Source organism: Lagopus leucura, unplaced genomic scaffold (genome assembly GCF_019238085.1).
Source record: "Lagopus leucura isolate 7727_CA_CO unplaced genomic scaffold, USGS_WTPT01 Super-Scaffold_810, whole genome shotgun sequence".
Classification (NCBI taxonomy): Eukaryota; Metazoa; Chordata; class Aves; order Galliformes; family Phasianidae; genus Lagopus; species Lagopus leucura.
In genome coordinates this window covers 10044950-10066364 of record NW_024962261.1, presented here as the reverse complement: position 1 = coordinate 10066364, position 21415 = coordinate 10044950, and the positions used below count along the sequence as shown (strand labels likewise).

Sequence of the window (21415 nt, the reverse complement as noted above, 5' to 3'; positions counted from 1 at the left end):
GGAAGACCCAGAGTGCACCTGGAACGATACAGTGCTGGAACAGCCCCATGGCAGCGGCCTTTTCATCTCTTCAGAACTGTACGTGTCTGAATACGGAGCTGAATATTGCACACCAGCAGAATGCAAACCACACACTCAGTCTTGCCATGTGGAAGAGCTGCAGATCAATGATAGCCCTTCTACTTTTGTAAGAAAAGAGGGAATCTAGATCTGTTGCAAGAAAACAAGACAAATGTTTAGTACCTTGATACTAGTTCATAAGTAACCCTGGGTCTGTATCACATACATATCACCAGTAACACTAATGGTCTCACCTTCCCTGCACAGCAGGACTGGAACAATCCTGCTCATTTCATATGAGCACAAGTTCATATGAAAGTTATTATCCCTCTCCAAAACAGAAAACAAAAAAGCTTATTTTGCTGACCAAAAACGTGACCAAAAATGAGAGCTGTCAGGCCTGCACCTTTCCCAGTCACAGCCTAGCATACACGTGCACTTCATTTGCAATTATGCTGTTGCAAATTCGATGGAGCAGTCGGTATTTGTACACACTTCTGTTCACACTTACAAAAAAAGCTATGATTCATACTGACCTTCCGTGAGCCCCTGTTTAACAGAAAAGTATCAATTCCCTCATTTCTGAAGAGCAGTGATAGATATGACCCTTTAAAGTCTGCTCAGCTCCTGCAGAGGGAACACCAATTGGGACATCAAAACCAGGTGGTGTATTTTAATGGGAAATACTTTCCTGCAACATACGCCCCCAAGTTTTTAAGAAAGAGAGAAATGAACACCTAACATTCCCCGTTGTTAATACATGTAGTTAGTTCCTGAAAAAAAAACACAACTGTTACTGGAAGATCTCTGATGCAGATTGTGCTTTTGATTCTTCCTTCACTTAATATTACATCAGAACACAACACTTGCAGAGCAGGGGGGTCACACAGGTTCTGAATTAAAACATTTCACTCCAAGAGGCAAGCCCCTCACATACTGTAGCAATACATCAATCTCAAATTAAATGCATTTATGGGACTCACAGATTGCATGTTTAAGAATTGTAAATCCATGTGAGCTCCTCAGAAAAAAAAAAAAAAAAGAAAAAAAAACCAAACAGAATATCTTAAGGATTTTCCTTCCTATCTTTCTTGAGAAGTGAATGGTCCCAAGGTTTTGATGATCCCCAGATCAAGCAGCTTGGCCATGGGTTTTGCCTTTATAGTCAACTGCCCATACACTTACTGAAAGATTTTGTACACTTTTACTTTCAGCTTTTCTTCTCCTTAGTTTCCACAATCTGCCTTTAATCTTTAACTATGTGGACAACTCACAATGAACGTGTAAAATTATCTGCAAAAAATGGAAACTGTCTCTTCAGGAAACAGATGAGGAGATACAAAAGTAGCAGTTGGGAAACAGGAAATTACAGACTGACAATTTCAAGGATACCAGACACTTTCTGGGAGCAGAGAGACCTTCAGTAGATTTGAATGACTTCATCCCATTCATCGACAGGCCAGACACCGTTGTACTGCACGTTGGATGGTGAGTTCTTCCAGTCCCATGTCTTGACAGGAACCTTCCAGTCTGGGCCATAGTTGGCTTCAACATACTGCAGGGTCTCACAGGGTACATGGACCTTGAGTTCTACAAATTCAGTCCAGCACAGAGTAAACTTCGGGAAGAGATACCTGCACCACAGAAGGACATGGTCACCAGCAGAAGACATGCTTAGCACATGTAAGTCAGTCTGCCAAGTTACATTTGCAGCTTTTTTTCTTATTTCATAGTTTCCTACCTATGATGCATCATTTACCAACTGGACAGGGTTTTTATCAACAGTAGCTGGTTAGTATTTGCCACATGTTCTCAAGGAGGAGCATTTCTAATTCTACTGCTGTTTACTCCCTTGCTGTTCTCCCTTGTAAAAGAAATTAGTCCCTGTCCCTACCTTTCCACTTACAAACTGAAATTAAGCTACCTTGTTTGAAGGATATCAAGATATTTGACATGTTTTTTGGGAAGGAAGATTTCAAATACAGCATGAAAGACTTTTCTGTGAGTCAGGCCTGGAAATCAAAGGTATAATTTTTTATAAACAAGTTTTTACCTTTCTTCAATCGCATGAAACAAAGCATTCCATTTGCCTTCAGTGCCTGCTTAAACAGTGCCAGACTTGGAGCAGCTGCAAAGAATTAAGATACAGCTGCCACTCTGCACTTTCTGAAACCCCCGTGGCCCACTTAAATTAATACATATTATACCAAACCCACCTTGTTTTTTGCCTGCTCTTTTCAGCAGAGGGCCCAGTGTAGGCCCCACCTACAGATAAGCTGATACTACTGGAAATTGACAGCTTGGTCAGAATGACATCTGATAGGAACCCTATATGTTAAACCAAAGCGTATGCACCATTCCTGCAGAGGATCACTCCTGCTTCTTAAGTCTTCCACAGAAAAAAAAAAAAACAAACAAAAAAAGTGTTCTCAACATTGTTTTTCACAGGTCAAAAATTGGAATTAGAAGTAGTTAGCACTTCTGAGGAAAGGGTTAAAAGATTTGTGCATTTGCATGAATTAAAAATCTAGCAAGTTCCTCCAAGTACAAAGCCAGTATTTCATCTAAGAGCTGAGCAAACAGTTTCAGAAAATAAAACAACCTTGCTTTCATGCTTTAAATGGAGGTGAAAAAGAGTGATCAAGCACTTTTTAATTTATATCTAGGGACTGACAATTAGCTTTAAACTGAACTAAAAAGAGGGAAAAAAAGCCAGCTACCAAAGGGGAAACAAGATAAATAAACTTTATTAGTGGGTCTATAATCATCAAGAAGATATTTACTTCTTATTTACCCAGGAAATCATTCATCTATCTGAAGTGGGCATGCATGCATAAGCAAAAGCTATCAGCACACAGCTGAAATAATACATCCTCCAAAGAATGAACTCTAAGTAATCAATTTTAAGGAAAATGAACAGATAATTTAAACTAAACTACCTAACCTGCAAATTCAAAGCCAGTTAGAAACTCTATCAAATTATTTAACTAATTCTGAAATAAAATGCTTATATTCCCTAATGAAAAGTATTACTTTCGTTGAGGTATTCACCTCTGGGATCCTTGTTCACTGTTCAGGCATTACAAGTGGCTTTGCCAGGGCTGGGTGCTTTTGTGCACATACACCAATCACCATTCCTTCTTCCAATTTCAGTCTCATGAATCAGAAAAGATTTTATGCTTACAGAAAAGCCTCTATATTAAGCAATTACAGAATTAACTCATTTTAAGGATTAATGCATACAGCATAGATTTGATTATTGGGATACATTTTTGTAAAGATATATTCTGTGCTAAGAATGAAACCATCAAGTACAAATCTTCTAAACAAAGAAAGTTTCAGTTCTTGTTACCTCAAAAACAAAATTACAGGGGATTTATGAGTTTGCCTGCCTCTGCAGTGTTGTGAGAGTATTTCTATGCATAAACATGTAAACCACATAGCAAGATTTGTATGGCTTGGAAATCCACTTGCCAAGGAAGTAAAAAGAAAAATAGCTACTGAAAAATATTTTCTAGACTAAATGAGAAATAATTCCATTCTTCATACTTTTATTTAGTAAGATATGTAGAAAATACATTGGCAAAAATATTTAGCTTTTTTGGAAAAAAACAAAAAAAAAAAGATTTTACCCTCCATTTATTAAAAACATAAATATCTCTGCATAGAGCCACCTTCCAGATCTGTGATGATCCAGCAGCAATCAGTCTCTCTTCTGATACAAATGAACAGCAGGTGAGATTTAGGATTTAATATGACCAAACAGTCACTTCACTTTGGATTGACCTCTGTACTTCAGCTAGTCAAAATTTCGAAAGTGTGATGGCTAAGAAAAATGGAGGGTCCCAAAGTCTGCTACTGAAATGCAATTTTGAAAGAGGATGTCAACTTTACTGGAATGAAAACAGATATGAAACACAAGTACATTTCTGGCCAGCTGCCTGAAAAATACATTTAAAAAAAAATCCTCCATGATCTTGTACAGAAAGAAAAGAAGAAAAGACATTATGCTTGCTCTAGATAACCATAAAACTGTTGTATTCTACAAAACATATTACATTTCCTATGCAGGAATATTCCAGTAATTCTTCTCCTGGTCTATTTTTAAGTGTACTTTTTGACTCTGCTTGTCAAAGTATCTTCTCCAATCTTTGTTTATCATTTCAGAACAAATAAATCTACAGCAAGGAGTCACACACTATCGCTGTCTGGATGACAGTGCACAGCTCCTGTTAGCTAACAGTAAGCAAATGCAGTTCAGGCAAAATGTGAAAGATAATGATATCCTATGTAAGTCAACAAGGCTTTCAACCAGTCTACAAGTGTCTCTGGGAGAAGATGGGTAATGGAAAGAAACAAATCTAATTATCAAAACCTCTATTCAGCAAGCTGAATAGATTAAGAAGCTGTTGTACTTATTTGCTGTTTTAGCACTGAAAAGAATGAAGCAAGAAATGTGGTATTCTATTTAAAATCCCATTCTCAGAACTTGAACAACAAGAAGGTCTGCAATAATTATCTGCACTGCTGTCACATCACTATAGTCAATGAAGTATTCCAGATCATTACCACAACATCCAAAACTATGGAGTTTACTTTGGAAGGACAGCTGAGGCTTTCTGGCATAACACTTGTCAAGACAGATGCCTAAGGATTTGTTTTTCACTTAGCATGTTTGTAAAACAGAAAAAGGTTTAAGAGACTTCTTTCTCATCTTAAACCTTTAACTTCGCCCTTGCACACTCCAGATATCATCTGGCTCATACATGACATGACAAAGTTTCAGATCTCGCAAGAAAACTAGCATTCGACAGGCCCAGCACCTCTCTAGCAAGGCATGGTATTGTTCTCTTTCTACTTCTGAAGTCTCAAAGTACAAAAAACTCCTCTGATTCTCCCTGATACGTACCACAAAAAGCACAGACTTTGCCAAACGAAAAAAACACAATACAGAATGCTAACACTAAAACCTAAATTGTTCAGTTTCTTTCCAATTAGAGGTATAACTCCAGTTCGTACTTAAATTTCTTGCCCGACTTTGCCTGAGTTCCGCCATTCCATACGTAGTCATCTTCTTCATAGAAGAAAAAAATATCAAGTTTCACATCATCATCTCCCTGGAAAGAGAGTTCCAAACTGTCTTCTACCTGCAAGACAGAAATACAGACTAGATGCACTCATAAAAACACAAGGCTACTGAAGCCAGCAGGTTTCAGGGAACAAATTTATTTTCAATAATGCAGTGAAAGTGTAGAAAATAAACCACCACAGCAAGTTCTTTATTTTTGGTGCCTTGAGAAAACCACAAATTTTCTGCACCTCAGTGAGACTGACTTCTCTTTACCACCCCAAAGCTCTGGCACTATCTCCTTACTTTCTGCCACAAAGTGAACACAGAGCTATCTATTCAATGACCAACTATAATGTCATTCTGCCTAGGCAAGTAAGCCAGAACTCCAGCAGTTTTCCAGGAGAACACAAAAGAGCTATGTGCAGAAAGGCAGAAATCTAAAACAAACCATTTTCCATTTAGATGCTTTTGGTAAAACAGGCGAAAGCAGAGAATGATGACCTTTCATTGCCATGAAGTCTGCTACTCTATTTGGAAAGCACCTAAACATAGCCCCTTCAAAAGAAAAGGTATTATGGTAGGGGTTTAAGATAAGAATTTTAGAAGTGCCTGTGTTTGTGTTAACCCCAGTATGCTGATAAGCACTGCACAGCTACTGACTCACTTTCCTTCTCGCTTCCAGGAGGACAATGGAGCAGGAAAAATGAGTGAAAAGAAAAGCAAGAAAACTTGTGGTCAAGATAAGGACAGTAACTGGTAAAGCAGAAGCTGCACACACAGGCACATCAAAATAAGGGACTAGTTTGTTACTTCCCATTGGCAGCCAGATGTTCTGGAAATTCCAGGTAATCATAGCTTTCTTATGCATAACAGATACTTGAGAAGACAGATGCCATAATTCCAAATACTCTTCCCTTCTTCCTTCATTATCCCAGCTTTTTTTATGGAATATCCCTTTGATCAGTTTATCTGCATTTGCCTCTGTCCTCTTCCAATTTTTGTGTAATAACACCATGCTAGAAGGGAGCATGATAAACAGAAAGGGCTTGATGCTGTAGAAGCTCTGATGAGCAACAGATAAAAACACTGGGATGTCCTTAACACTGTCTTGGTTGCAAATCCAAAACGTAGCACCATACCAGATACTAAGAATAAAATTAACTGTACTGCGGCACAAACCAATATGGTTTGCCACACAAAACTCAAGTTAGCTCTAGCAGTACTGTCCACTTAACACCACAACAAATTAATTTTTACAGCTGCATGTGCTCTGCATCAGGAATAGAAAATGGCTTGCTTAAGGCTCCCAACTACCCTCACACAGGTCATACAACAGCCTACTGCAATCCATACAGAAATTGCCACCACCTGAGAATGCCATTTGCTAAAAAGGCTCAAATAAAAGAGCAGAGTAATATCAGTGAATAAGCAAGTGATTAGTAAGTATTTTCATTTAACACCTACAATAGCACCGTCTTTGACAATAAAATGCTCACTAGCACCAGCAATGATAACTTTAATTGTGGCTAAACCCTCACATCCCCGTGCTTTTGTTTGTCTTCTACCTTTACATTCCACTCTACAGCTTACACTCCAGAAAAAGATAGTAAGGGTGCACATAAGCTGATAATGGACTAGCCCAGTACCTACCTCAAGCAATCCTTTACTTTCTGCTATTTTTGCACACAAGACGCAGATATCTCAGAGCTGTTACCAATCCACTCTTAAAATCAGCCACATCCAATATCAAATTCTATCTTAAGTTTCTCCAGCAGCACTCACACAAATTAGACCCCTCTAGAATTTTATAAAATTTCTTCTGTGTAAAATTCAGACTCCCCAGTCAAGATTGAAGCCAGAATGAAATAAGAATGGTGTCTTCTCACACAGTGTCCCAGAGAACATGAAAAATCAGAAAGTCTACATGTTTAGGTAAAACATTAGACTGCAGGAGGAGACATCAGATATCTAACTCTACGTAAAAGAACTGTAGCAGTACTCAAACTTACTAACCTACAAAAAGACATATTAAGTGAATTCTTCCTTATCTGTGTACCTTGCCAAATTTGTGCTTTAATGGTAATCCTGCTTTCTGAAAGGCTGGGATGATATCAGCTTTGTAGTCCCTTATAAAGATCCCCAGGTCCACATCTTTGCTGTAAGGAATGACACTGCACTGTCTATACCATCCTGAGAAGTGAAAAAAAGAAGAAAAAAAAGGAATTAGTTAACTTTGGAGCATGAGAAATATATCACAAAACAAAGGCAGTACAAAAATGACCTATCAAAGGGTAACCAGCCCGAAATCCTCAAATGAGGTCATAAATAAGACTCCTGCTTTCTCTGGTAACAAATGAATCTGGAAATGAATCACACTGAAGAAAACAGAAGGACTAACAGTGGCACTTATAGCCACCTCCTTTCTCTATGAAGACAGGAATGAAAAAGTACTAACTCCTAAAATGAAAATATCTTCAGCTTTCTATTCTAAGTGTCTTCAGGAAAGTATATTCTTTATCTGGGTCCAAATCTAACAAGAAATGAACAGCTGTAGGGCTGTAGCCATGCTTACAATTTTCAACAATTACTTTAAATAGATTTGAAGCACTACCACAGAACACTAAGACAAGAACTGAGACATTCTTTAGTTTGTTTTATTAATGCAGTTTCAGTAACTGTTCATTCAGAAAATTACATTCTCTTGGCCAAAAAATGTAAAGGTGACTTGCTCATATGTGACACAACCTATTTCAGAACCTATTTCAGTAAGGAGAGGAAAGATACTTCTTTCAACTTTCAACAGAATTAAAAGCTTGTAGTGCCTATTCTACTAGGTTTTTTATTAAAAGACCTGTGTTTAAAAATATATAAATAGATATCAAATTTGCATAAAAGCTCAATGATAAACATGGGAAGAAAATCAGGTGACAGCCTGTAAGAACATCAGAAAAATATGATCATCATTGTATCTTCCAACTAGCACTTAACAAATTGTAAGCCACACAACTTAGAGAACTTATAATTACTTTCCAGGCAGAGAAACACAGAAACTGCTGGCAATCCTTAATGCTTTACTTGGAATACACTCACAATCTCCAAGGCACAAGTTTCTCAAGAGAAATCAGGAAATCAGGTTAAGAGAAAAAGGCCTTATTTTAATAAAGCTAAAACAGAACATCTGCTTCACACTTCACAGATAACCACCTTCCAGCTGCTAACCTCAGGTGACATCACAAATGCAGCAGAGGATAAAATGTTTAAGATTTGAGATAAATTAAAAATGTTTTACCAAGGCACGTTCCACTGCTCAGCCAGAACTTTACTCCCAAGTTATTCAGTGTCAGGGCAGCTAAATGCAGCAAGGATTTTGCTCTTTTTCTGAATTCCACTGCATCAACAGAGGCATCATCAGGATACACCTGGAAAGCAAAAGTTAGCTGCTATGAGAGAGCAAATTTCTCCATCCATTTTTCTGCATCTTAGGAAAAAAGAATGACCTCTGAAAATTTATTTAATATCTGGGCATTATCTTTTCTCACACACATAGTTCAGTTTGAGAACATGCTGGAACTGGAATCACAGGTCAAATTTCAACTCTGAAATGTCAATATTTGTCTTTTCCAAAGTACTGTAATGTAAAGTCACAGTAAAACAGAATAAGACTACATATATTAGACAAAGATAGTGGTAACAACGCACACAACTCCTAACTCTGCTCACAGAGAAGCCAATACCCACAGCCTAGGGGAAAGCAGGGATGCAGTCACATTTGAGCATATTACAGGTTTATTTGGCGCCACCAAGTGTTACAACTGGATGTTCAGAACTTCTGCTACAAAACTGCAGCAACGCGAATTAAAAACTTGAAAAGCCAAAACCATGGAGGCAGTCTGGGCAAACATTGCCAAATCAAACTTGTAAACAATGCACTGACCACTCAACTTCAGAACCGATGTTACTAAGAGCTCCTGGGTGACAAGCACCTCGATAACTTTCAAAATAGAAGCCAGCTGCTTATTTCAGTATTGAAGTTCAATATGCTTTCCCAAGCACACTTTCTCTACCTGCGGCAATTACTGCCTGGAGGCTTCAGAGAATCTGAAATCAGAACTAGGAACACAGTATTGCAATACATTGCTCAAATGAATGTAAAAGTAAGGATTGTTCAGAACTTTGAGAAATGCATAAGTAACATTTTAGACTACAAGATGCAAAAGATCTCATTAAATCCGTTTAACAGTGAGATTATGAGAAAACTGTGCACAGGTTAGTTACCCCTTCAGAAAAGGGGAAAAAAACCACACAAGTCAAAAAGAAAGACCGTGATTCTTCAGTTAAAGTTTTTGTTTATTACCATGTACTGAGTTATGTTGAGTCCCAGATCCTATGGGTTAGTTTATGCACATGAAAGGTTGCATTTAAATAGAAAAGTGATGAACTGTTTGTAGGTTTGGGTCAACTGGTGAAAATGTGCATTATATCTCAGAGACACTACTTGATTACCACTAACCTGAAAGAAAGCCCGAGCTTCTCTGTACCTACATTCAAGAAATCTAGAGTGTGACATCTCTTCTAGAAAACTGGATGGATTTTTTGGAATTTGAACTTTTAAGTCATCAATAGAAACAAGCAGAAGTTCAGGCCTGCACGGAAAGAAAGATAATAGGTTACTCAACTCAACTCCTTTAGAAACTACAAGCCATTTTGTCCTCTAGCACTGCTCGAAATCTTAAAACACATCTCTCTCAGTGACTCCTCTGTCCAAACTTACTCAAAATGAATTAAGAAACAAGAGGAACAAAAGCTTCAATACATCCTCATACCCTTCCAAATTTCATTTAAAAAGAAATTCTGTGCCTGTAAGCCCATACTTACCCTTTCAGATCAGCATTTCCTTTATAACTTTCATAACTTACACTAAATTTGTTCAGACCTGCTGCTCAGTGCATTGAAAATTCAGGTTATTTGGCTGTCTAAATATGAGATAGACTTTTAGAATCAAATTTCAACCTGTCCACAGAGGCTGTTTGCCTTTGAAGTTTAGAAGCCATTAAGTCTTCACAATGAGTGAAAAGAGGTATTTAACATCGTACACAATCATTTTTAAATGTTTAGGAACACAGTCCATATAGCTTCCATGTTTTAAAAGGAAGAAAAAGTAGTCTCAGCTTTAAGGAAAAAACCATAAATAGATTTATTTTGACCTGTGAAATGTCTGGCTGTTTTAGTATGACATAAACACATGCCATACAAGAATATTGCTCTCAAAGCATAGTGGTACGTGCTAGGCTTTGAAAACAGTGACAAGATTTGCCACCATCTGTATTTTCTGAAACGATTGAAAATTGAAAAGTTGCTATTGAGAGTGCTCTAACAAAAGGCAGATATTTACAGTAACTTCACCAATGGGATGCAAAGTTTAAGCATAAGACTAGGGACAAATAATTTCAAACATTTGTGCAAATAAGGAGTTGGAGCAGCACTTTACAAATCTAGATTACGAAGTATTTGTTGCTGCTTTTCTGCATGATACAAATGTCACTTCTCTTTATTCACATTCTTTAATACCGGTCATTTATTACATTATTACTAAGCAAATTTGTGTTGCCTCCCATTTTCATATCTGCATTAAAATTTTGGATGCACGTGATTGCAGGAAGAACACCAAATACGCACCAGTTATTACTGTATCTCCTGCCACTTAGCTTTACCTTTCTCATTTCTCGTTTACAAATGATGAGAAACTCTCGTTTTCAATAACCAATATTGGATTTACCTTCATAAGTTTACCTTCCAGGCACTCCGAGAGCTAAAATATTCATGATTCATTTTAAAATTTATAGAAAAGGCCAACTTAATATACAAGAGAAAGAAATTATTTTGGAAATGATGCTACAGCCTTTTGCCTCCTTTGTTGTGGACTCACCTTTCATACGCTCCAGGGTAGCGACCAAAGTGGAGCTTCCGGAAAGACACAAATTTTCTGTCCATATGTTGCTTGAGCCTTAGGGGGCCATGCCAGAGGAAATTACCACTCCTCTCATAGAACACCACCAGGTGAATGGCATGAGACGCCAGTTTAAAAATGTAGTGCAAGGGAATTTCAGTGCCAGACAGGTCATCCATCCCATCCAAGCGAGGGTCCTTGTTTAGAACCTTTAGCCACTGGAACCCCATCTTCTCAGCAGTTCTAAAAAGTCCCACCTAAAAACGGGAGAGGCAGAAAGGCAGAAAGAGGGAGAGAAGCTAAACAGAAGAGAAACCAAAACTGAATGCTAATCTTATTAACTGACATTATTCCCATTTTTCATTTTCTAATCAGATTTAAGCATCAATCACTCAACAATTTGTTACAACATAAAGATTAGCAACCATAACCAACTGCTGTATTTCCTTTTCTTAGATTTTGACCAGCAAATTGTCAATAAAACAACACAGTGAACATTGTCTTTTCTCAGCCACTACATTGTGCATTTTGTAGCATCAACAAAAAAAACTCTTCGTTGAAACTCTACATAAATACATAAATAATATGAAGTGTAATCCATAATCTTTACCATAATTAAAAGCCATTTTCATTACTGCAATAAAAGCACTCACACAGTTATCAACAGATTTTAAAATTTTAAATATATTAATGTTAAGACACTGACTTTCCTATTTTCACATACACACAAACAAACAAACAAAAAAAAAAAAAAAAAAAAAAAGAGTATGAAGTTCTGCCTGGTAAGAACTAATCAATCAGCACCTGACAACCCTTTCAGTTACTCCTCTGCATTATACAAATAGCAAAAATAAGCTACAAAGGAATGTGGAGACAGAGTTCTATTACTGTTCTGCTACACGATCTTATTCTCAGTTCCTTTAATTTCTTGACAATAGTAAAACCATTGTCTGATCAGCTATGGAGCATCAGCACTCTTTGCTTGTTTAGGACTGCTTCAGTAAAATGGCTACAGATCATTTTAATATTTCTTGATGGGGTTGTGGAGAGGGACATGAATGAAAAGAGGAAAAGAAAAAAGCTGTTTATCACTGGCATCTGTAGTTTGTATAATTTAACCCCGTATGTATTTCCAGATGCCACAGCTGAGGAAATTATCTTGGATTTAATTTTGTCCTTCATCCCCTACTATATCCCCACTTTTAAATGCATCCACTTAAAAATCTCATGCTACTGAAGAAAAGCACCAGGTGCTACTATACTAGGTGACAAAACAAAATGGTGCGAATACACAGATGTACTAAAATAAATGTAAATGAGCAGATTATCATAATCTTTCCAGCCCTGTCACATTAATACTTGCATTTTATCAACAGATCTCCAGATTCAACATTTATTATGGCTCTATCTACATAACAGGCTTAAAGATTTCCCCTTCCATTTCAAAATATCAATCTCTTTTTCTTTTTGGGGGATGCCACCTTAATACAATTGCTTCCAAATACTGCAGATAGCCTCTTAAGAACCTTTTGTTATCTCAATAGGCTCTCAATACCTATTTTCAAATCAACTGTGTGACTTTCTTCAAAGCCAGGTTTACCATTCTCTTTCAACAATTCACGTGTTTCTAAAACTTCAAAGGCTAGTACGTGAATACCTTTTAATTTAAAAGAGTTTCATCTACCATCATTCTTTGGAGATTTACAGCAAATTCTGTGTCCTTAAAGCAAACATGGAAGCATGATGACACAAAATCCTAGAACAGTTAAATGCATTAAAATACACTATGTGAACTGAAGAAAAGAAACTCACTTCATGTTTCCACGCTTTGTCCAGTAGTGCAAATGTAGTGAAGTCTCTTGGAGCACAGAAGTACTTGCATTCTGGACTAGGACCATCAGAAGAACTTCTGATCTGTTCAATGTCTTTATCAATAAGTCCCAGAATTAAAGGATCAATCAAATACACTGGTATGTTGTGACTGGATATTAAGCCTAGGAACTTCCTAACCACATGCTGTTTAACAGAGGAGAAAACTAGAATTAGAAACATCATTTGTAAGTGTATATGAATCAGTACATTAACTCTTGACCAACTGATAAAAGGAAATCTTATCTCCCAATGTGCCTTATCTCATCTGAGTGTGCCTTTACTTCCATAAACAATTGCAGAAATTGAAATTTCTTCTTTCAGATGAGCAGCCTGCTCTCAAGCACTCCCTATCTCTAAGACTAGAGGAAAAATCTTTCATATTCACTGAAAAATTTCCAGAAATTAAAGCGCTTCAGAGTGCTGTAATCTAGAATAGCCTCTAAATTAAGCTCTAGATTTTTTCCAGTTCCAGATCAAGTTGGAAAGCGCTTAAATAAACTAACAGGTGACAGATGTAGATGGAACATATGGGCGCTGAGGGAACTGGCTGATGTCCTTCTGAGGTTCCTCTGGCACATTTCGAGTCTAGCTAAACTCCATACCAACTCCAGAAAGAAGGCTCTGGGGAACTCTGGTCAGTTTTATCTCAATCCCCAAAAAGCTTCTGCAGCAAAAGCCCCTGTAACGTTACACGTAAGCATACAGATGTCAAAAGTGTGACTGCGAAAGTCAGCCAAGTGCAAACTGCACCTAATGACCTCAGCTGCCGTGGAAGAAATAATTAGCTCTGTGAGCAAGGGGAGAGCAATGGATGCTGTTCACATTCTGATTTTAGCAAGTCTGTTGACCTACTCCCACACAGTACCCCTGAACCTCAAGTGGAGAGATATGTACTGGGTAAGTACAACAGAAGCTGCATGGAGAACCAGCTGACCAGCAGGCACAGGCCTGGTACCATGTCCTACCAAGCGCTGGTTACTACTGGCATCTCAGCAGGGTTCAGTCCTAGTCAACACTGCTTTGTAACTTTATTAATAATCTCTACAGTAGCAAGGAGTGCATTCTCAGAAATCTGGTAGACTACACTGAACTAGAAGATCATTCAGTATGCTGGAGGACAGGACTGCCATTCACAGAGACCAAGAAAAGGTCCAGTGACTCATACTGATGGTGACAGGAAGCATAACAAGGACAATCTGGGCAAAGGCAAAGCCTGGCATGTGGCATGGGTGAAATTCACCTAATAGGAAAGGCTGGGGCAACTGAACATGAGAAACTGCAGAAAAGTACCTAAGTGTTCTAGGTTAAAACAAGGGCAGTCTACAAAGTGCCAAAGACCGGAATTAGGAAGACACAACCTGGAGATCTAGTTCTGCCTTTAATACCACATAACTAGGAGGTACAGAGAGGATGAAGCCAAGTTTTTCTCAGAGGTGTACTCTTGCAGGTTGACAGGCACATGGTTAGAAAACAGGAAAATGCAATCAGATGTTAGCAGAATTTTTTCCCAGTATATGATCAGATGCCCAGAAAGGTTGCAGTATTTCTATTCTTAGAGCTATTGAAAGCTTAGCTGGCAAAAGGCTGAAGCAACCAGATCTAGTTGGCTCAACTCTGCAGAAAGTGCTGAACTTGCATCCGCTTCTGTGGATCTAACAGAATGATCATACGGTTAATAGTTAAAAGCAAGTACACACAGGTTGCCTGGCCTTTATTGCAACAAATAGGTTGTGGCAGATTTTCCACGCAGACAGAACAGATCTCTCCTATCTCACCATTTTCAACTGAGTTTATGCTTAACACCTTAGGTTCAACAGAGACCTCTGCTGGAAAGAAGGAGGCTATGCCTGTTGGAAAAAAAAGGCAACCACCCAGCAACCATAACAAAGAATGGCAAATGAGAGAAAGAAGGAAACTTTACAGTCCTTACAGAATCATTTAAAAGACCCAGGCAATCACATTTTCAGCTCATAAGTATAGTACTAATCCTTCATGGAATGCTCTCAAACAGTAATGTTTCATGCAAACACAGACTGCACGATGCAGTCACTCTAAACCAAAAACAGGAAGGGCTTTAGCAAGTAACAAGTAATAAAAAACAAAATAAAAAATCAAGACTTGTATGAATCCTGAAAGCTTAAATCTTCGTACACAATTACAAATCAATCACTGTGACAGTCTTAGCTTGGTCTGCCAGTAAGTGGAGAGAATAAACTTACTCTAATCACAAAACATCCTCAGGAAATGAAGTTCTTTCTTCCATGATTTTTCCTGAGAGACAAAGTCAGCTATGATTTACTTTAACACTACTAGGAATTGTGGAAATAGAAGATAAATTTTAGAACAGTGTTGAGCACCTGCTGTCATTTACACCACTAATAAGAAAGAACGCTGCCCACTGTCTATCAGTAACATTAACTATCCTTGATGCACCTTTGGTGCACAAAGCGTGATTTGGCAAGGAGGCAGGAAGAACACAGGGCATTCAGCTGTGTCCACACTGCCTAAAGAGTAAAATATGTACCAAGAAGGCCCTGTGCGTAGGGAGAGGACTTACTGACTTGACTCAGAGGAGAATTCTGATCAAGTACATTTAAATGTCCATAGCACAGGGACAATTTACACCAGTAACAACTGCAACTGCTATTAAAATTGTAGCTGAGATGTTTAACTGTGAGAATTAAATTTCATGATGGAAAACACAGTTCAAATAAGGAAAAAAAAAATGTTTATAACAGCACTGCTAGGCTTTATGTCTGTTATATCTCAAGGTTTCTAGATGAGGCACAAAAAGGAAAAACAAAAAGGCCTGCTGTCTAAGCTACTAGTCCACCAAAATGACCCTGGTCTTCCAACTCAAGCTCTCATACTCTTACAATGAAATTGCTGAGTCCATCCAAATGGATTTCATTTTCCAACTTCCAATACTGGCACAGGATTCTGACTTCAGAGAGGTGAAAAAACACGAGTGAAGGCAGAACATGGATCAACAGATATAATCGGGAGAGCAGCACACTACATGTGCTTTACAAGCAGAGGCAAGCCCACACCTTTAGTGATTTCCACAATACTCAGCCAAAAGGTAAGTAATATGCTAGCTTTATTTCTGTAATTACAACAAGCAGATCAGACTGATGAACAGGAAACTAATCTGTACAAAGATGTCTACTTTTTTTTTCTTGTTACTTTTCCAGGAAAACAGGTGTTTCTACTTGGAACTTAAATTAGCAGGAAGAAATAATCATAGTATCAAGCAGAAACTCATTCACATAGAGTAGTTTGGACTCATCATGCAGGGACTCAAAAGGAAGGAGCTCTAAAGTAAAAAAAATGGGACCATGGACCATTCTGCTCAATTACAGATAAACCTGTTAGATCAAGTTAGAGCTAAAGAGAATTCTGCCTAAAGAATGGCAGGATGGAAGCTCCACTGTGACTTTATCACCTAACACCACATTAGTGGTTCCAAAGAGGATGCCAACTCCAAGAATTGCAAGAGCCTTTGTGCCAGCAAGCAGTCCACAGAACAGCTGGTTTGGATTTTTTCCAAGTACAGTTCTTAATACAAACACCATTCGTTCTGCTCAGCAGAAACAAGGCACTTAAATGGCTATTTTGCTAACTAGCAGCATTATTATCATCATACTGCATCCAAAGCAAAGGGCAATCAGCTCCCAGCACAGCTTCTCCTTAATCACCTTTGCTGTTCTTGCAGGAGGAGATCTGTCAGTGAAAGACTTCTCTAAATAAGTACTAACTACAAGTACCTGAGTATCTGTACTTAGGTACACCACATACAAATTTGTATTCAACTGACTTTTCCTTTCCCAGGACCAGTGTGATGTTCTAGCTGCAATGAATCCAGCACATCTTCAGTAAAACATAAACTAAAGCATGCAATTTTGAGTGTGTAAGGGCACTCTTAACACTTGTCCTGAATGCTGGAATGCAGCAAGTAGCAAATGCTGAAATGCATAATTTTCCTGCTTGTGAAGAGCTTTATGATCCATCATAACCACGTAACAAGGACCACTTAGCAGCTGGCTAAGTGCATGCAGCAAGAAAGAAGTACTACCCTGTGACCTGCTGACTCTTCTATCATGATACTATCAAACAAGCTACAGACCAAAAGGCCAATCTTCTCAATACTTTGTCTGAAAGCACGTGAAAGCCTAGATCAAAACTTCAGTCAGGAGACTTGATCCTAAGAGTGTAACGCAGCAAAGGACTGCACACGGAATAGCTATTACGCTGCAACTCTGTCTCAACTCCACAGTGAACAGTTTTGAAACATGTAACCACCTCACTCAGTGAAAGAAGCATCTTTCAGTTCTTAACACTAAAGCACCCCCAGTGAAGAGGCAAGAGCTCTAGGCTTTGCACGTGCAATTCTGTGTAAGCTCTCTGAGAACCGCAATGGAACCATGCAGTCAGTGATGTACGTACCCATCTAGTGTTGTCTTGGCCGGACTGGCCTCCTCTGGCTTTTGAAAAAACTGCTCCATTCTATTTAAAAAAAAAAAAGGAAAATAAATAAGTTTCAGCTGAATACCTGCTTATGACCTCTTAACAATATTTTCAGGGGCATTTATCCAGTTAGCCCTTTATGATTATGCCTACTGTTACCCACCTACAGCACTAGAAGCCTACTAGAAACCGAAGCCTACTGCTGTATTTATTATTTAGATAGGCTGACACGAGCTGTGTGGACAGGATCAGGTCTCGGGTTTGTGCACTGAGGTCAACAGCAGGGTGACAAACACCAGCACCGTTAGGCAAGCACCACGGGAAGCACCACGGGGGCAAAGCAGCAGGACAGAGCTCTCTCTTCCCAGACGCAAAGCAACTTCGCGTTGCTGGCGCTTATTGACGCCGTGAAGTCACGGCTGCTAGCTGCTCAGCTTTCAGCCTTCACAGACCATGAGGTACGCATCACCACGGCCTCGTTCACCATCACAGACTGTAGGAAAGCAGCCAAAGGCGGGCGCCTGGTTTTACCTTCTGCGACAGGTAGAACTTGTAGTAGTAGAGCTGGAAGAGGAGGAACACCAGGCTGGTCAGGCTCAGCACAGCCAGCACCGCGTTCTTGTTGACCTTCTGCATCAGTCCCGGGGCTGCACGACAACGCCGCCCCACAGCAGCTCCGCGCCTGTCATCTTCCCCACTGCGCAACGCCCCGCCGTCGGCCTGCGGGGAAACGCGGGAGGGAAGCGTCGCACGGCCCTGCGGCGCCACTCGGGCCGCGGCAGCTGCACTCTGGCGGACATCGCAGCGCCGAGCTTCCAGCCCCCGCGCCGGGCCCCCCGCGGCACGGAAGAGCCGCCCTTACCTGCGCCTCCACCACCCGCTCCGCGCCGCCCGCTGCGCGCATGCGCGCCCGCCCTGGCGCTGAGGCGCAACGCAGCCCCCGCCCGCCCTTCCTCCCCCCGTTCTCTCCCCGCCCCGCCCCCATCCCCGGGACGCCCGCGCGGCAATGAAGGCAGCGTGCTACAGGTTGAGGTGTGCGCATCAGCTCTCAGCTTTATTCAGTAATACAAAACGCTGGCAACACACACGCGTCAGAGACAGCGGAAGGCGCCCTGCCTCCAGCGGGCGGCGACGGGTCTGCGGGCAGGGGGCTGCGGAGGGATGGGCCGAAGTGTGATGGCAGATGAGATGAGATCCGGCAGAGCGGCCCGGCCCGCAGGAGTGAACTGGGGAGAACGTCTGCCTCTGTCTGAATACGAGAAGCAGCGAAGGAGGTTTGTGCCATAGCTTCGTGCCGTTCTTTGCGGAGAAAAAGCAATGAGGGAAGAAAGACAAGTCCCCTTCTGCCTTCTCAATTTGGTACTTAAAGGAACACCTCTCAGCTGGATGCTTTTACATCATCCTTTCTGCAATCCGCATTCCTAAATTTGTGCACCTCACAGAAATGAAGATAACCTTCTGCTATATTCATTCGAGGGAAACCTCCAGTTCCTTACAGGTTGTGCTGAAGATATTTTAACGCTGAAATATTACCAGTAACTGCTCAAGTAAGTAGTAGTGAAATCTCATTTTGGTCATTTAGAAGATCTCCCCTGACTTGCCAACCAAACAGTCTGTCTCCAGAGCAGTGAGGCTCTGTATTGAAGTCACCAGCTGTATTACTGCATCAGACAGAAGATAATCCCCGCCAAAGAACCATCCCTCCTATCCCTGAAGCTTCCTCTGGGAAAAGCAGCTCCAAAGGCTGCATGCATCTCTCTTTACCCTCAGAGCAAGTTCTTTACAAATATCATTAATATACTTTGTACAAACAGTGTATCAACTGTATCACTAATATATTGGTACTCAAGTCAAAACAGACACTAGCTCAAAAAAAAAAAAGTCTAAAAAAATCTAAAGTGCTTAAGGCAATTCTTCATATCCCCATTTACTGGAAAAAAAAAAAAAAAAAAAAAAAAAAAAAACAAACACAACACCAACAATGGAACTAGCTGTTAGCAGCAAAGATCTGAAATCTGTGCAAACTATTGTAACAAATTTATCTTTCAAGAGTACAAAGTCACATGTTAAGTTAATTTAGGACATTGGTTAGACTAAAACTTGCAAGTCAAAAGAATCACAGTATGAAACACTTCATGCTGCCTTCAAACTAAGCATTAAAGAAAAAAATTACATAGGTTGCTCTGAAAGCAACGCCTCTTATTTCCATGGAAACTACAATAGATACAAAGATAATACTATTTGATAGAGCTCTTTCTCAGCTACAAAACACTTTTTCAATACAATCACCACCATTAGCTATGCATTTTTTTTCTAGCTGGGAGCAAGAGTGCAGCATGCAGGCCTGTAAAAATCAGCTCCAGCAGAAATGACCCTCTATGGCCACTATTGAAACACACCACTCATTGCTTCATCCACTCACATCCACTGTTTGATCTCCATACACATTCAGCAAGTGTCGATGAATGTCAGTGGGTGCCACTATTTCCACATGGAGGAATTCAATGAGACACCTTTGCTTCACTCCCACTTCCAAGTCAGATACCATTCTGTCAGGCTGCCTGTCTGCTGCCATTTTTTATACGACAACAACTTTGGACCTGCTCCAGCACCTCAATGTCCTTTCTGTACTGAGATGCCCAAAACTCAACACAGTACTTGAGGTGAGGCCTCACCAATGATGAATACAGGTGCAGGATGACATCCCTAGTCCTGCTCACCACACTATCCTAATATAACCCAGGATACCATTGGCCTTCTTGGCCACCTGGGCACAGTGCTGGCTCATACTCAACCGACTGTCCATCAGTACACCAAGGTCCTTTTCCATCAGGCCTCTTTCCAGCCACTCCTCCTGAAGCCTGTAGGGTTGCCTGGGGTTGCTGTGACCAAAATGCAGGACCTGACACTTGGCCTCATTGAAACTCATACAGTTAAACTCAGCCCATCAATCCAATCTATCCAGGTCCCCCTGTAGAGCCTTTCTCCCCTCAAATAGATCAACGCTCCCTCCCAGCTTGGTGTCGTCTGCAAACTTACTGAGGGTGCACTCAATCCCTTCATCAAGATCATTAATAAAGATGTTAAATAGAAGCAGTCCCAGTACTGAGCCCTGGGGAACACCTTGTGACCTCTCTTATTACACTCTCATTACACACTTTCTGCTCCAGAAAGAAAAATTAATGTTTATAGTAGGGTAAATTTAAACAGAAACTGTAGCTAGACATCCAAAACCAAGCAGATGACCAGGTAGTAGGAACAGGCACTTGGCTATTTAGGAGTCTATTAACCACAGCCTAAAGAATAAGTCCCAAAATAAGAAGCAAACATCATAATCCTTCTCTCTAAACACCATCAGGGCCCAGGCATGCAAATCTCACATGACAATGACATCTTTGCAGTTGAGCTCTACTCAGATGTTCACTGCAACTAAAAAAAAAAAAAAAACCAAAAACTAAAGAAATAAGGAAGAAATACTTGAGATTTGGATAGTAACAACTGTCTATGTGATAGCTTCAGATGCTGTTCATTTAAGGATTATGTCACAATCTCAGAACCACAGGGGTTGGAAGGGACCTTCTGCAGACCATTGATTCCAACTTGCTGAAAAGGCAGGTTCACTACAGCAGGTTGCACAGGAAAGCATCCAGGTAGGCTTTGAAAATCTCCAGGGGAGACTCCACAACCTCTCTGGGCAGCTTGTTCCAGTGCTGGAACCTCTCTTGACTTGATGACCACATTCTTTTTATTGCGGCCTTCTTGGCCACAAAAGCACACCGCTATTTCATGGCCAACCTGTTGTCCACCAGGACACCTGGAGCATTCTCTGCAGAGCTTCTTTCTCCTTTCTAGCAGGCCAGTCCCAAATCTATACTGATGCATGTGGTTATTCCTTCCCAGGCTTAACTTTTACTACCATACCACCTCTGACACTGTGAGCCAACATAATAAACTAGGAGGCATTACTTTCAAAGCAGTTCTAATATGTAGCTGAAAAA

The 21415-nt window shown here is 40.0% G+C and overlaps 1 protein-coding gene across 1 annotated transcript; it reads right to left on the bottom strand.

The window, feature by feature from the left end:
- Window positions 1–1076: 1076 nt before the first annotated feature.
- Window positions 1077–18315, bottom strand: FKTN (fukutin). Its single transcript, XM_042866295.1, has 10 exons — window positions 18280–18315; window positions 17949–18137; window positions 17397–17456; window positions 12891–13094; window positions 11058–11335; window positions 9642–9774; window positions 8421–8550; window positions 7188–7321; window positions 5080–5207; window positions 1077–1694 (listed from the first exon to the last, which is right to left on the bottom strand). Exons 2-10 carry the CDS (start codon window positions 18051–18053, stop codon window positions 1481–1483), a joined length of 1386 nt encoding a protein of 461 aa, XP_042722229.1. The 5' UTR covers window positions 18054–18137; window positions 18280–18315; the 3' UTR covers window positions 1077–1480.
- Between the last annotated feature and the right edge of the window lie 3100 nt (window positions 18316–21415).

Bases quoted from the DNA above. Each gene is read 5' to 3' on its own strand.
- FKTN (XM_042866295.1), bottom strand. From the start codon at position 18,053: ATGCAGAAGGTCAACAAGAACGCGGTGCTGGCTGTGCTGAGCCTGACC. The intron at 8,551-9,641 runs GTTAGTGGTAAT...TTTGCTTTCCAG, and splicing joins AAGCTCGGGCTTTCTTTCAG to GTGTATCCTGATGATGCCTC. The intron at 7,322-8,420 runs GTAAAACATTTT...TTCACTTCTCAG, and splicing joins GAGCAGTGGAACGTGCCTTG to GATGGTATAGACAGTGCAGT.